Source organism: Tupaia chinensis, unplaced genomic scaffold, assembly GCF_000334495.1.
Source record: "Tupaia chinensis unplaced genomic scaffold, TupChi_1.0 Scaffold000627_1, whole genome shotgun sequence".
NCBI classification, from domain to species: Eukaryota; Metazoa; Chordata; class Mammalia; order Scandentia; family Tupaiidae; genus Tupaia; species Tupaia belangeri.
Genome location: NW_006160147.1, coordinates 5345295 through 5362347, shown reverse-complemented (window position 1 = coordinate 5362347; position 17053 = coordinate 5345295). Strand labels below are relative to the sequence as shown.

General features: G+C 40.4%; 1 protein-coding gene across 1 annotated transcript in view; it reads right to left on the bottom strand.

The window, feature by feature from the left end:
* IL24 (interleukin 24) overlaps positions 1-11302 on the bottom strand; it is a 24808-nt gene extending 13506 nt beyond the window's left edge. Inside the window, exon 1 of the mRNA XM_006159360.3 lies at positions 11221-11302. Within this exon, the coding sequence (XP_006159422.1) occupies positions 11221-11302 (82 nt within the window). The remainder of the gene's footprint in view (positions 1-11220) is intronic.
* Between the last annotated feature and the right edge of the window lie 5751 nt (positions 11303-17053).

Genomic DNA, 17053 nt, shown 5'->3' with positions numbered 1-17053 from the left:
TCTTTGTAAGAGGGGAATGAGCAGATTATGATTGATAGGCAAGCTAACAGATGATCAATAGCAGACTAGTTAATGTGATAAACTTTTTTTTAATAAAAGATATTTTTTCTGTAAGGCACATGTACTCTCCAGAGAGACCAAAAGAGAGACAGAGAAACAGAAAGTAAGAAATCATCCCCTCCCCCATGGGGGATGATCACGCTGCAACCCATTCCCCTCCTTGGATTTTGGGCATGCATGCACACACGCCTGGCATGAATTTCAAGCCACCAGGTCCAGGACTTGAATCGTGGTCAGCTAATGGGAGCCCAGCATCTTAACCACTACTCCAGCTGTGATAACCATTTTAAGATTATGATATCCAGGCCTGGTCTGGAGTCTTGGGAAAAGCAGCCTACCTCAGCTGTCATTTGCTTTGATTCAGGTTGCTTAATCTGTTTCTCCAGAGGAGCTGACTTAGTTTTAGCCAGTCTAATCTTTAGGGTCTCTGGACAATTCTGATGACCATTTAGGAATGAAGGTCATTTTAAAATGAGAAGCATGAATCTATGAGTCAAAGCCTTTAAGTCTGGCAGTGCCAAGTTTAGTTAATAATCCCTAGTAAGGTCCCTTCCATCTTGATTATAAAACATTTTTATGTAGGTATCTTTTCTAATAAACATAATGTCTAATTTATAAGTTATATATGAGCAAGTCTTTGTCTCTTAGGAACATGCTATAGAAAGCTTGTTCTATCAAAACTGCATTTCTTTTTAAGGCTTGGCTTAATTCTTCACTGTAGGTTACATGTCAGTTTTAATTAAGGTTGATTCACAAGACGTTTGATCAAATCTCAAAGGTCAGCCAATAACTATCTCAAAAAAAGATTATGTTTTCCAAAATGGAAAACTTCTCTTTGCCAACTATTTCTTAAATTATTCCATTAATTTGCTAATATTAGGCCAGACAACTGGGAATGATAGGTGCAATGAAAATCCTGGCAGACAGGCCAAATACCCATTCTGTAATTGATCCTATGAGGTGGGTTCCTCATGTTTCTATGTAAAAATGTGTCATGACTTTTCCAACAATCCAATAATATGTTACTTACTGCAGAGGAAGAAGCACTATGTCAATGGAATTCCTCATATCTGTGAGAACACATGCCAATCATTATCAAAACAAATTTACAGCCTTACTTGAGGGTAAGCAGAAATGGCCCCAGAGCCGTGGACAAATCTTACTGGGTTGAGTTTCAGACAAACCTGACATTTCCGAAAAACTCTGAAGTATCCTCGAGTGGAAGTTTCCAATACCATTTCCCAAAGAGTCATCTCAGCAGTACCTCAAATGGGCTGTGATACCATATGGTCCTGAAGATCTGAAGCTGTAGGTCATCAGGGAAGACAGGTCTCTTAGGGACAGACCGTAAGTTGGTTTGGGGAATCAAGAGAACATTCTTGTGATTTCCATTTTGACATCTATTGTTTAGTAGATGACTGCCGGGCTTCAGATAGTTCATCTTTAATAGTTTTAGCAACTATTAGAAGGTAAAAAGGCTGATAATTAAACAGCACAGCAGCTTTAACTGTAATATCAGCTTCACGATTATCTTTATTTCCTCAGTATCTGTCACCAGGGCTCTAGGAATTTTGACCATGGCTAATGATTTAGGCTTTTGGATGGAGTCTAACAAGTCTACCATGTAGGTGCTACTTTTGATCTTTTGCAGAAAAAAAAATTAATCTCCTTTGCTTTCAGAGAATGCTAATATAAAGTGCTACTCCAAAGGCATACTTGCTATCAATATAAATGTTAGTCATTTTCTCTGGTGCTAGATTACAAGCTGGTATTAGAGCACACAGTTCTGCCAACTGAGCAGATGAATCCATGAGGCTTTAGGTATAGGACCATCCTCAGTTTTCTCTGTTGGTTAGACAAGTCTGCCCAGCCTTGTATCTTCTTCTGTTATCTTTTATTTATGTATTTATTTTCTGACTTTAAAGACAGAAAATAAATAAGTTGGACCAGGAATTGAACCAGGGCCTCCCATATAGACTCAGACTGTGGAACACAGTGTTTTAATAGTACATGCTATTGTGGATGGACCACAATATAATTCTGATGTAAACATAGTAATGATGTTTTTATTTTTCACAGAGGGTTTTTTGTTTGCCTTTTTGACTATAGGGCATGCGTACTCACTGGCAGTAGAGACAGAGAGGGAAAATTAGAAAGCATTTTTCAGGAGGGTTAGACATGCTGCAATCCTTTTTCTTCCATTCTTCTCTTGGAATTTGGGGCATGTACACACATGCACCCTGCATGTTTTTCAAGCTCTGGGTATAGGACTTGAACTGCACAATTGACCACATGAGATTCAGCCACCTGAACCTCCATGCCCTCTGCTGGCCCACTCTGTAATCTTTTAAATAGGTCCCATCAGTAAACCAGACAAGCTCTGCATTTTCGAGATTAGTCTCTTATAAGTCTTGTCTAAGGGTAAGGATAATGTCAGTGAAGGTTATACAGTCATGTAGAATTTTGTCAGAAGAGAGAGGAAGCAGAATAGCAAGATTTAGAGGATTGCAATGAGCAATACTCACAGCAAAAGATTCTGATAAGATGTAAGTCTACTGTGTGGGCCAGTGTTGAGCATGGCAAGAGTTGGGAACTTCAATAGAATGGGGAACATAAGTGGCCAAAGGCAACTCCATAATTAATTCCTTGACAGTCTTCAGCAGATTAGCAATAGCTGAGATTGTTCTCATAAAATGATGTAATTTTACAGTAATAGGCTCTAACTGTTGGTTGTAATATCCAATAGGTCTATGGTGACTTCTAGGTCTTTGATTGGGTTAACATGTCTAAGGCATTTTCCTTTCTTTTTTTTTTTTTAGAGGTTTTTGCCTAGGGCTTGTGTACTTGTCAGAGAGAGACAGAGACAGTGAGAGGGAAAGTGAAAAATCACCCCCCCGGGGGGGGTGGCCATGCCACAATCCCTTCTCCTCCATTTTTCTCCCTGGATCTTGGGCATACATGCATGCACATATGGCCAGCATGAGTTTTAAGTCACTGAGTCTGAGACTTGAACCATGGCGGTCATGTGGGAGTCCAGCAACATAACCACTATGCCATCTGCTATCCCCTAAGGCATTTCCTTTTTGCTCATAGATTAAAAAAAAAAAAAGAAGAAGGTTTTAATTAAGGTTCCCTAATGCTGAGTGAGAATCACAAAGACTGGTCTGTATTTGTTCAAAAGAAGTTTTTGTGTTTTTTGTCCATAACAAATCCTACAAACCCTAAAAATCTTTGTATTTTGTTTGTTGGTATTTGGAAAGAAACTATTCCTTTTATTCTCTGAATATGGAGTGACAAGCCCTGTTTTGAAATCAAATGGCCCAAACATTTAACCTGGAGAAGTGAGAATTAGAGTTTCCCCTTAGAAAATTTGTGACCTTCGGTGGCTAATTTCTTAGGTAAATGAAAGCCGTCTTGTAAAGATACCTCACGTGAGGATGAAAAGATCAAGTGGTCATGAGCATACTGTGCAATAGTGGAATGGTAGTAGAATGCTACATTTGCAATGTCAGTCCTTAAGACCGGATAGAAATGAGTAGGGCAATCAGTGTATCCTTGAGGTATCATTGTCCAGGTATACTATCGTCCTTCCCAATGAAGGTAAAAGGGTATTGGCTGGCAGGATCTACTGGTATGCAAAAAAAAAAAAAAAGAATCCTTATTTTTTTATTTCTGAACAAGCAGGATGGGAGAGTTAGTGCAAGGGCCAATTCGTCCTTGTTTAAGATAATCTTTAAATTTAGGTTTACTCCCTTGTATATGTTCTGAATTTAAGGGATATTGTTTGATACTGGGGAAACTTTTACATTCATCTATCTATATTTAATTAGGAGAGCTAAATGGACATGTCTGTTATCAGTGGAAATTTTGTTCATAACTAACCTGGAATGGACTCTAGCATTGCATTAATGCCACCTATGTTTATAGTCAATAGTAATGAGAAAATGGGAACTGAAATTTTAAAGGGTTCACCATTCATTTTTCCCTATAATAATATCTAAGGTTAACTGCATTTCCTCCTTTTGAGAGAAAAGGCCTAGAGGCTTCCAGAAACTCTTGGCCTAAGACATGGATAGGAGTGAATGGTACTAAAAGAAACTGGCAAGTACTTTATATTGGACTTAGCTGGAAGGAAACAGAGAGAGATTTATAAACAGTCACTGACTGAGTAGAAGCCCTGGCCACTTGTACTTTATCATTACTCTGCAGAAGAGAAATTGAAAAATCAGTTAAGAACTGATAAAGTTGTATTGGTATCTATTAACATCTTAGTGATCTTATTGTTCATAATTATTTTACTTTCTTCCAAGGTATTATTAAGAAGGGAGAGGAAATATCCCTTGGACTCCTTGGAGAAGCCTTATTATTTAAGCTGAAAGAAGTTCTCTTAGGAAAAAATAAATAAGTAAACTTTGAAACAATTTTTTAAAAGAAAAGTGCCAGAGACTTGCTCCAGCCAGGGTGGGTTAAAGCTTGTAGGAAGGTGATGCAATCGATAAGAAATCAAGCAGAGACCTCTATGCTCTTCAGCATGTTCTCAGCTGACTACAGTCAGAGCAGGCTCAAGACTGCAGCATCTGTGGCTAGGAAGCATATGTATTTATTGAGGGATATTTACAGGGGCAGGAGGGGTGAGAGGAAAGTAAAAGATTTTACTCTAAAAAATAAGGTATACAAAGTATAGAAACAATAATCATAAAACATGATGTCTGTTTTGTTTGATTAGGTATAAATAGTCACAGTTCTCAAGGCGAGGAAGTCCATCTGTCCGGTGTATTTTCTTCTTAGATCTTGATTACCGGATAGGGCCTTTTTGGGTGAGAGGGTTTTGTAGCTCAGGAGACAACACAGGATGTTTTATTAGCAATTTTTTTTTTTAGTTTACAACACACAGATGAGAATCCTTTTGTAGTTAGAGACTATCTGTTGTCTGTCTGAATTTAGATAAGAACTCTCAGTTAAGATAGGTAATCTTCCCCTGGTGTCTTCAGGTTTGTTCATCCTGTCGTCGCCAGCCAGACCCGTCCTTCCTCCATTAACCCGTGGATCCCTGTATTTTGTTTGCTGAATTCCTGTCTGTTAATCAGTGAATCCTTGTGTTCTATCTTTGAATCCCTGTCATGGCAGCAGATGCGCTAAATCAGCCTAACATAAGCTAACTTGGCCTGCAGCTTTAACAAGGGGTGTTTATGCAAAATTAGTCTTAAACTAACTTAACCTAACTATGCTAATTATGCTAATTTGGCTTATACTAACTTAACCTAACATATGCTAATTTGGCTTAACACAGGCAGATGGGGTGAGTCTCAAGATTCCAATTCCCTATCACTGGCACCTAAGGAGTCCGCATTCTTTCAGGATTATTGTAAAAGTTACAGTAAGGCTGGGGGTGTTATTTTAGTAAAGCTCATGGCAGAGAAATTGAAAGCAGGACAGCACAAACCAGTACAACAAACACAGTTGAAACCTTGAGCTCGTAGCTCTGGTCTGCCTGCAGCTCTTCTCAGCCAAGCCCTGTTTAGACATGAGAGGCAGCTCCTTTATGTTCTGTCTGTGTTGGCTGTATGGTCTCCACCAGAAAAGTTGGTTAAAAAGGGTAGAGTTCTCAGGTCTTTTTGAACCTGTTTTGAACCTGGTAAATCTTTTTTCTAGTGTCCAGGTTTTTTGAAGTAATTACAGACTATATTGAAGATGTTGGCAAATTTGATGATGACTGAGGTTTGGTCTTTGTTAACTGCTATATCTGATCATTTATAACTAAAAGCCTAAATTTGAAAGTAACATTTGAATCACTTCCTCTTTGGCAGAGTTTTAGAGTGTTAAAAATGTCTCCGCTAGGGTAAGTATGATAAGACTTGAAAAGGTTTATGAAAAATGAAATTAAAGTATGAGTTTATATTGGTACAAAATAATTATAAAATCCGAGTATATAGTTTTTTCATAATATGTACGCTCTATGAAATTTTTGAAGACCCCTCGTAAGTCAGAAATGTTCACAGGGGTTCAGTTAAGCTGAGTTCACTTCACTAAAATGCCAAGTGTTTCCTCCAGTCCATTAAGAAAGGTTGAGACCAGCTACAGTGGCACAGTAGCAACACAACTCTCTGTGATGCTGAAGTCACATGAAGGTTCCAGGTTTGTATACACACCAGATGCACGTCTGTATGACTGTGAGCCTGGCTGGCTGAGGCTGTGGATCTCTCTCTCTCTCTCTCTTTCTCTCTCTCTCTCTTTCTCTTTCTCATGAAAGAAATAAATAAGTAAACTTTTTAAAAAATTTTAAAAAGTTGGTTAAAAAGGGCAGAGTTCTCAGGACTTATCTTCTTTAGGACAGAATGTTGTTTAAAAGCTTTTGCTATGTATCATAGTACTTATAGACCAGTTTGATTCTTGCATACATTGCTGGGGGCTTTTTTCCTCAGTCAATAGTTTTCAGAAAGACCTCAAGAATTTGTTTATATAGTTCTTTGGCTCATTTAGGGCATCAGTTAAGTCAGTGGCTACTCATTCAGAAAAATCTTCTAAGAACTTTTGCTACTGAGCTTTTCCTGTCTACTTCCAAGTGTGCACATCGCCAACAATCCTATGTATTAACTGGCGACAATCAGAGTAGCTGGGCTGATAGGCCTTAGTTATTGAATCGAACTCTTTAGCAAAGCCAATAGGATTCTCTAAAGGGTCTGAGAAGTCTTTAGCCCTGAATTCTGCTTTAGTCCTGGGAGTAGAGGTTAAGATCTCTCCATAGAGGTCCTATTGCCCCTTTTGTACTCACTTTAAAAGGCACTTGAATAACAACAGTGAGAGCATTAAGAGAAGTCCTTTAAAAGGAACCAGTGTTAACAGAAGCACTGTGAAAGAAGCCATGGGGAAAGAGAAGTTCAGACAAAGCTGGATAAACAAGTTGGGGACAAGGAGGGGAAGAGGTATTGTCGGGGTAGTCAGGAAGAGGAGGTAGAAAACGAAGTGCTCAATTCAGGTGCTGTTTCCATTTTAGAAAACTCGAAAATCTTTTTAAATTTAGAGTTTTTGAGCTAACTTGGCATGATTATCCTTTAGAGAAGCAAGTTTCTTTTATTGTAATTGTTTAGATGCTTCTAAACACTAAGTAAAGTATGAATCCTATTAGAATGGCCTACTTTTTTACTTTTGCTCTTCCAGTTTTCCAGAGGCAAACTAATCTGGGGAAATTAAAAGACTCTTAACTGTAAGTTAAGGTTACTTTTAGTAAAGTTGGTCCAATGTGTCAAAAAGTTACATGACGAGGACCCATAATGTTTGTACATATAACCAGCATGAGTTCCAGTATCTTCAGCTGTACCTTTAGACTGTGAACAACCCATGAGTACTAATAGAACAAAGTAAACATCCTTTGTGACAACCAACACCCAAAAAAATACTCTAAAAAAGGTCTGAACCTCAACTAAGGTACAAGGTTCAGGGGATAAGAGGACTCATCCTCTGAAGTCCAGGACAGCAGAAGGACAGCAGAGTACAAAAAACTCCAGCAGTTATCTTGCTCAAGTTCTTGGTGGCCCTGGGGAACAGCCAAGAGTCACTTTGTATCCGCCATCTGACAGCATGAAGTGTCCACTGATCTGAAATGAACTAACAAAGTAACAGCAAAGAAAGGCATTTTGCTCAGGGTTTTTAAAGACTTCAATCCAGGAGCATAGTTTTATCCTCAGAGCCAGAATTTCCACTGGAGCTCAAATTATACAGGCTTTTAAAGGGAGAGAGAACAGGAACAGCAGATAGTGTAATGGTTATGTCACTCCCATGTGGTTGACTGTAGTTCAAGTCCTAGACCCAGCAGCTTAAAAAACTCATGCCAGGCACATGTGCATGCATGCCCAAAATCCCAAGAGGAGAATAGAGAAGGGACTGCAGCATGGCCATTCCCTCCAGGGGTTGATTTCTCCCTTTCTGTCTCTCTGTCTCTCTGGTGAGCATAGGCAGCCTACAGCAAAAATCTCTCTTTAAAAAAAAGCTATTAAAAAGGGAGAGAGAAGTAAAAAATAAAAACCGAAAGAAATTCCAGGAGGCATACACAAATGACTTATCAAATCGAGTGACTGATGTCGACAAGTCATCCTAATGCTAGATCATACAGGATTGATTTCCAGGATAACCCCAGGTAAAAAAGCCAATCTCTTCCAGGTAATGTCTGCTTGCTGTTGTAAGTGTGGTTTCAGGATATTTACGAGCTCTGTAGTTGGGCCCAGTTCAGAAGTTCACTTTGATTCAGTTTAAAGATTCACATTCTATTCTGGCGAGGATGCCCTCCCTGCATGGCTTTCTAACTTCATTTTGTTTACTCTGAACCCTGTGTCTCCATATTATTGTTCAGGTCCCACAGTTAGAGGACAGCCCATTGGTGTCTGCTGCAGAACCCATTGCTTGTTTGCTTGTGAGGAGGAATTCCCACATGTCTGAGTTCACAGAAGTTTTCAGAGTTTGTTGTTAAGTGAGCGTTCAGGAGATACTGAGTTTGCTTATTCCTGTATCTACACAGGGGAAACAAAAATATCCTAAAAATTGGATGATTATTGTTGTATAACCATGAGCATATGTTTTTAAAAATTATTTATTTTATTTATTATTATTTTTTTTACTCACCAGAGAGAGACAGAGAAAGTGAGAGAGAGGGGAAATGAGAAAGCAAGTCGCCATGTCCAGGATTCAAACTCTGGTAAGCCATGTGGCAGTCCAATGTCTTAACCACCACACCACCTGCTGACCCCTAACTCTGAATATATTAAAAACCATTACATTGTATATATATTTTTTTGAGAAGTTTTTGCTATAGGGTGTGTGCGCTCACCAGAAAGACTGAGAGAGACAGAGAGATAGAAAGCGATAAATCACTCCCTAGGAGGATTGCCATGCCGCAATCCCTTCTCCATTCTCTTCTTGGGATCTTGGGCATGCACTTACATGTGCCGGGCATGAGTTTAAGCCACCAGGTCTGGCACTCGAACTGCAGTCAACTACATGGGAGTTTAGCGACATAGCCATTATGCTAACTGCTGGTCCCTTAAATTGTATGCTTTAAACAGGAGACCTCATGTGAATAAAATGCCATGGAAATTAGATAGTATCAAAGCTATACAGAAAGAAGAATGAAGACACAGTCTCTGTGCTCTACTGACATGGTAGAGTGCTGCGACACTTGCAAACAGATAAATGACAATACCAGGTCCTGGGCATTATTAACAAAAAAATAGAGCCCTTGGAAACACAAAGTGAGGCTGAATCTCCTTCAGCATTGTCACAGCCCCAAGATGTAGAAAGGCTTTCCAGGGGCAGTAACATTTGAGCTAAGACATGAAGCCAGAGTAGAGTTTCAGCAGCAGAAATAAAAGGGGACAGGAGTTCCCTGGAGACATCTGTGACCTCCAGATGAAGCTCACAGCCACTAGAAGGGACCAAGGTGTCATGGAACCTCCAATTTATAGCCATTTGGTCAGAATCACGGGTGATAACCTAAACTTTCTACTGGTGTCTAGACGAAGGGAACAGTCTTCTGTCACTGAACCCTTCACCTGTGGGACCCGATGCCATCTCCAGGTAGACAGTCTCCAAACTGAACTGAAGTGTAGGCCACCCAGTCACTATCCACTGAAGACTGAAGAACCTGTTGGCACAGAGGGGAAAAAACACACATTTGGTGGCCAGAAGTAATGGTGCGAGTATAATTATCTCCACCTAATTAGACCAGTCCTCAAATCTTGTTATGTACAAGGTCAAACCGTCTTTCAGGCTATTTGCATAGAGGCCTTTGCCAAGTGTTTCTTCTCTCTACTCAGGCAATGGTCATTGGTTGTGAGATGAGGTCTGCATCTCATGCATCTTTTTTTTTTTTTTTAAGAGAGAGAGGGTTTTTTTTGTTTTTGTTTTTGTTTTGTTTGTTTTTTTATTTGTTTGTTTGTTTGTTATAGGACATGTGCATTTGCTAGAGAGAGAGAAAGCAAGAAATCACCCTTCAGGGGGATGACCACACCACAATGCCTTCTCCTCCATTCCCCTCTCAGGATTTTGGGCACGCACACACACGCACCCAGCATGAGTGTCAAGCCGCTGCATCTGGGACTCGAATCATGGCCGACCATGTGGGAGTCCAGTGCCTTCACCACTACACCACCTGCTCCTTCCCCGACCCCATGACATTCTTAAACACATGGCCAGCTTTGTATGTGCTCCCGAGTATAGGAATAAAAACCCGTGAAATGGTGTTTTGAACACCCATTTGTACTTAGAACCCCGGGGAAAGAAGCTGTGACTCCACCTGCCCAGGTGAGGGTATGTGTGGGAGAGCATCTCCGTCTTACTCCTGGAGCTGCCTCCTACTGCCTTGAATAACTCACGTGCTTTGTGTGTGCCACTCGCCTCTTTCTGTCCAAGGGGAAATGAGCCCTTGCTATTTCTTCCAGCTTCTAGTCTTCACTAGGCCCATCTCCCTTCAAAAGTTCATTGAGAAAAGTCTTCTAAAGGCAAAACTCTGCTCTATTATTCTCAGTCCCCCAATCCTCTTCAATTTCTGGTTAGGAAATTGCTCTGCTCTTCTATTTTTGTAAACTCCTCCCCTCCCCTGCACATGGTACCAGGCACAGAATCTTCTACCTATCAGGTATTCATGAAATGTAGCCGTTCATGAATCAATTCATGATTTCAAAGCCAGAGGAAGGGGAGGTATTTAAGGGGAGGATAATTAAATTGATCTTTACATTTGTGTGCACCTCAACTAGATTTTTTTATGAGTAAAAGTCCAGGCAATAGAATACTATTTGACCACTAAAAAATTTTATATTTTCATTCTTAAACAAAAAGAAAACTTAAGACAATTTTAGATTAAAAAAAATCAAGTTATAGTGCCTTAGGCTTATGATTCTTTTTTCGTAAAAAAATAAAATTGGTGCAGGTGCTGAAAACTGCATAGACATATAGATACCAAGATGTTTAATGGATGATCTTTTGAGTGGAGAGATGATGGGCATTCTCCTTCTCTATAGCTTCTCTGTATTTTCTAAGTTTCATACAATGCACAAGACTTCTTTAAAGGTTATTTTAATTGTAAACAAATCATGACTTTCTAGATGGCCCACTGGAAATTGCTGAAATTCTCTGACCTGGCATGACATATTCTGAGACCTGTTTGCTTACCTTCCCAGCTTCTTCTCTTCCCACAACTCCGCTTAGGATGCTGCCAGTCAGAGTTGCTCACCTCTGCCTCGTGCCTCTGCATCTCTATCCAATGGGATCTGGAACGGACTCACACCTGCCAAACACGAACCAACCTCCACCCCTTGATATAGAGACGTAGGGTACTTGGTTGGCTATTAAAAACGGATTACATACACATGTATGTATGTGAATATACACATCCGCATATATGTATATGAATATGAAAATGCATGTGAGCATGTGCATACACACATGTATCTTTTTACACATGCTTATTTTGAAGAAATAAGATTGCAGGCTGTGCAGACTTTTATTTTCCTCTTTCAACTATTTTGTGTCATTTGCATCAAAAGAACACAACAGATGTCTACCAGTTTAGAGAGCAATTGAAATTTGCATTAAAGAATTCCCATGTTCTTCAAGGCCTCTTTTTCGAAGTCATTCTCAAAAGCTACAAGGAATTCCTGCCACCTCAGAACACCGTAGCAATCTGAATTTCTTTTGTGGCTCTGTCTGTCTCTCTCTCCTGAAGTAAGATCTAAGGAGGGCAAAGAAACAGGTCTCAAATGCTTCTTTTGCTCACACTGCTCAGCACAGAACAGTCGCTTGTTCAATAAACCAATAGCGGGATATTTGATGGAGAAAATGCTCAGAATGACTTACCATCTGCCCTGCTTGGGGTTAATATCATCACACAATTAAAGAATTTTACATCTTATGGCATTCCAGGTTGGATATCTCCTTGAAGGTATGATAGACATGGCATCTGCTCCTTCATGTGTATAGATTTTCTCTTTTTAGGACACAGGGAAAGTGCACTTCACTATTCCATCGAAGTTAGACAAGACCAAGTTACTGTTTTGACCAATAAAATATAAGCAGGAAACATGCATATCTAGGTGGAAGCTTTTTCTTTTTTTTTTTCTTTTCTTTTTTTTTAAATTATTTATTTATTTATCCACTCATTTATTTTTTAATTTGACCAGAGAGAGACACAGAGAGAGAGAGAGGGAAAGTGAGAAAGCAAGTCACCAGGTCCGGGACTCGAACTGTGGTCGGCCATGTGGGAGTGTCCAGCACCTTAACCACCACACCACCTGCTGGCCCCGGAAGCTTTTTCTTTTTTAAGAATTATTTTACTATTTAATTTAATTAATTTATTTTATTTGACCAGAGAAGTAGAGAGGGAAAGTGAGAAGGCAAACTGCCAAGTCTGGGACTCAAACCACAGCTGGCCATGTGGAAATCCAGTGTTTTCACCACCATGCCGCCTGGCGGCCAATACGTGGAAGATTTTAAGGGCCAGTGCACTATTCCCCATGCTCCTTCATCCCCTGTAGCATTATGTGATAGTAACCTTTCCTTCATCCAAGGCTTCTGAGTGTCCTCGAGGAGCAAGAGCCCCAATCCCTTATCTGTCAGACATATCAAATAAGGGAGAAATAACTATCATTATAATGAGCAGCTGGAAATGACTAAGGTACTGTTTGCTATTGCAGCATAATTGAGCCCAACGTGACTAATCCAGAAGGACGTTACAGGAGAAAAGGGTTTAAATACTTTTATACTGTTTAAAAATAAATTTAAACTCTGCAATAGGTCAAGGAATTTAGACTGCTATAAAAAGCACTACCAACTGCTCAGATGAGAAATTTAGACTCTGCTAGAAGCGACACCGTGATTTGATACGATACTGGACACCTCATGATAAATCACTGAGGTGCCCCGATTCCTTCGTTTTGAACAGTACTGCTTCCTCCTTGAACAGGGCTAACTGCATCCAGCAGGGTGAGATCAGGATGTGGCAATCCTCTGGGCTCTGGGCTGTTGGCTCTTCAGTTCCTGCTGGAACCACATAGTGGGACAACAGCTCCAGAATGGGTGATGCATGGAAGACTGAACGCTTACCTGTGGAAAGAGAGCCTTTCACTCTGGGTGGGTGTGGTGTAGAGAACCCTTCTGCCGGCAGAAGCCTAGAAATCCAGCAAAAAGTGTAAGACAAGCCAACAGCCACACACACATGCACACATACACACACATACACACACACACACACACACACACACACACACACACACATAACCACTCATTCATCACATGAATTTTAAAACTGGCAAAGACAGAGGCATGCTAACCTGGCAGGTCTGAGCTTATCCTGAGTAATTAGAGTGTGTCCCTGAACAGTCTTCCATGTGTATGTTTGAAATACAAAATTAGTTGTGTTCTTAAAATCTTTTCTCGGGACCAGCAGTTAGTGTAATGGTTATGTTGCTGAACTCCCATGTAGTCTACTGCTGTTCAAGCTCCGGACCCGGTGGCTTAAATTCATGCCGGGCACGTGTGCGTGTGTGCCCAAGATCCTGAGAGGAGAATGGAGGAGAAGGGATTGCATCGTGGCCATCCCCCCTGGGGGGTGATTTCTCACTTTCTGTCTCTGTCTCTGTCTTTCTGGCTTGCGCATGTGCCCTATAGCACATGCTATAGGGTAAAAAAGAAAGAAAAGTGTAAAAAAAGAAAGTAGTGTAAAAAAAGAAAGAAAAGAAAAGTAGTGTAAAAAAAGAAAGAAAAGAAAAGAAAAAGAAAAAAAAATTTTCCTTTGGATCCTTACCTTCAACTTTTGCCTACAGCTAAATGATCATCTCTGAAGAATGATCAAAAGTCAAAGGAATGTTGAAGAGTAAAAGCTACTTCCAGCAACAATGGGTGGGGCTTTTTGCATTCAGACACCACTGCCTCAACTTCCGAAAAATGTTCTCTTGGAAAACATATTACTCATAAAAATTAGGAAATGGTACTTTCCTCTCTGGAGTATTTCCTACCCTAGAAAGTCACCACCTTCCTTCCCAGTCCCCAGAGATGGCCCCACAAGAAGCTGGATTTAGTTGCTTAACCCTGGTTGAGTGAGTCTGCTTCCCTACAATAAAAACAATAATAAAAATAATTTGGAATAGTATGACTGAAATGTCCATGTTTCTGTAGCCCATGACTAGAAATGAGAAGGGAAAGATATTAAAGTTCTGTGGTCCCATGTGCTTATGTAAACAGAGCAGGCCTCCACAGATCTCTATTTCCCTAGAGAGTTTTGAAAATTCCTGAAGGGGTGTTTCTCTTAAGTCCAGGAACCCGTCTGTTCTATCGGGGCTGGCCGAGCTGGCTAGTGCAAGCTCCAGCTGCTGTCCCAGTGATGGTGACAGTGGGACTCTCCTCACCAGCTTCTCAGTGCTGATTTGCTCTTGCCAAAAACTATTGCCCCTCTTATTCACCTCTGATAAGGTCCCAGAGTGTAACAGAGTTCAGTGAAAAGCCTTCACAATTTACACTCACAGCCTTTCTTGGCCCCAGGGCACCTCCATTCCTCCAGAGTGGTTGATCTGGGGACGTTTCTGGTAGCATGAGACTGGAATTCAGCAATATCAGGGACGTTGTTCCCTATTACTGAGCTCAGTCCATCATGGGAGGCTCTTATCTTTCTCAAAGTAATCATCTGAGAGGGATCGCGTGTTAACCTCCATGCAATCTGGGCGTTATAAGTTCTGATTTATCAACCATGTCAGGGAATACCTGGGCCTCAGGTGTGAACAGAGTCAAGTCTTTCCCCTCAGAAAATTCTGCAGCCCACTGTAATTCAGTGGAGGCAAATGAATACTCCATCGTTGCATGGAGTGGAGCTGCTTAGCTCTACCAGTCGGGTTTGATGGTGGGGGAGTAATCTCAGCTTTACTTCAATAAACCAACTAGTTTTGTAATGCTGTACAAAGCTCTTCCCCAATTTGATTATCACAAAACCTCTGGGAGAAAGCTAGAGCAGGTATCATTATCTCTGTCTTACAGATCAGAAAGCCAAGGCAAAGCATTTAGTGATTTGCCTCAACTCATAGAGCTAGAACATAAGACTAACTAGACTAGGTCCCAGGTCTAGCTCCAAGTCTAGATATGTGGGAGGCAGTGCAGTGCCCTGGGAAACATGCAGACCATGGAGTCATGCTTTGTGTTCGATTTCTTTCTCTGTGACTTACTAGCTATGTGACTTTGAGTAAGTCACTTTATTCCTCTATGTTCAGTGTCCTCATCTGTAAAGGGAGAATAACGATATCATCTACTTCATAGGTATCTGTGAGGATTAAATGAGATAACACAGGCAAAGCATGTACAAGAGTCTGACACATTAGTAAGCACTAGAAAGAGTTAACTTTTGTTAAAATAGTACTAACAGTTGTATATATTACCATGACATACTCAATGCCTTTCACTAACAAAAAGAGCTTGGATCAGAGTGGCAGGATGGCTACAAACAACTTTTTATTCTTTAACTGTATGATTTTAAAAGGAAGGACAGATAATTCATAAAATGTCCATAGTTCCCCCAAACAGAAACAATAAAATAAATGGTAGTTAATTTAAGTTGTTATAGGTCTGTTTAGGGAAGCTATAAACTTGCCTTAAAATGATAACAGCAATCTTGGCCCAAAAGAATGCCATATGAGAATTTGGTATGAAAACTTTAAGACCAGAATTCGGGACCAGCAGTTAGCATAATGGCTATGTCACTGAACTCTCATGTAGTTGACTGCAGTTCAAGTCCTGGACCTGGTGGCTTAAACTCATGCCGGGCACGTGTGCATGCGTACGTGCCCAAGATCCCGAGAGGAGAATGGAGGAGAAGGGACTACGGCATGGCCATCCCCCCTGGGGGGTGATTTCTCGCTTTCTGTCTCTCTTTTTCTGTCTTTCTGGCAAGCGCACGTGCCCCGTAGCCAAAATTTTTTTGGGGGACACGCCCGCCCCCCGTAGCCAAAAAAAAAAAAAAAAGCTCTCCAAAAAAAAAAAAATTCATTGTGCAAGCTCCTTCTAATTAACAATAGTAATGAAAGCAGATGAGAACTGAGTCATTTCCCAGTAAGCCAAATCATTCTGTTCTAAAAGTGTCGTCTTAAGTAACTATTCTACTATCTCCTAATGTTTGATGGTCTGAAAATATTTTTATTACATATTCATTTTAATAATGACTTATTAAAATATAACTCACATACCATAAATTCACTCTTTCAAAGGAAACAGTTCAGTGGTTTTTAGTACATTGCGTAAACAGCACCCCTCTTCTAGTCTGTTCTGTTGCTAATAACAGAACATGCCTAAGTCTGGGTAATTATAAAAACAGAGATTTATTACCCACTCAGGGTTTGGAGGTCCAGTGTCTAGAGGCTACATCTGATGAGGGTCTTCTGGTGGCATTACAATATGGTGGAGGGCTGGAGTCCATGCATCTGTGCCCATGTATCTCTATTCTGCTCTCATTTCCTCTTCTTATAAACCCATTGGAAAGGGCTAGCAGATGGTGTGGTGGTTAAGGCTCTGGATTCCCACCGTGGCTGACCACAGTCCGAGTCCCAGATCCGGTAGCTTGAAAATCACAACAAACAAATAGATAATAAATAAACATGCGTATGTGTGTGTTTATCTATCTATCTACCTATCTGTCTATGTGTGTGCATGTGTGTATATGTATGTGTGTGTAAACAAACCAAGCCACTGGGAGTCAATCACAGGGGCCCCACCCCAACTACCTTAATCCTAATCTCCAAAAGGTTCCAACTTTCAACACCATAGTTGATTATGCTTTTATGCTCTTAATTTCATCCAGTCCAATATCAACACATGAGTTATGGGGAACATTCAAACCAAAGTAATCACTAATTTCAGAATATTTCTATCATCCTAAAAGAAACCTCATACCTATCAGTAGTTGTTCCTCATTTCTCTCTCCCCTTAGTCTCTAAAAATTACTAATATGCTTTCTATTCCTAAGGATTTG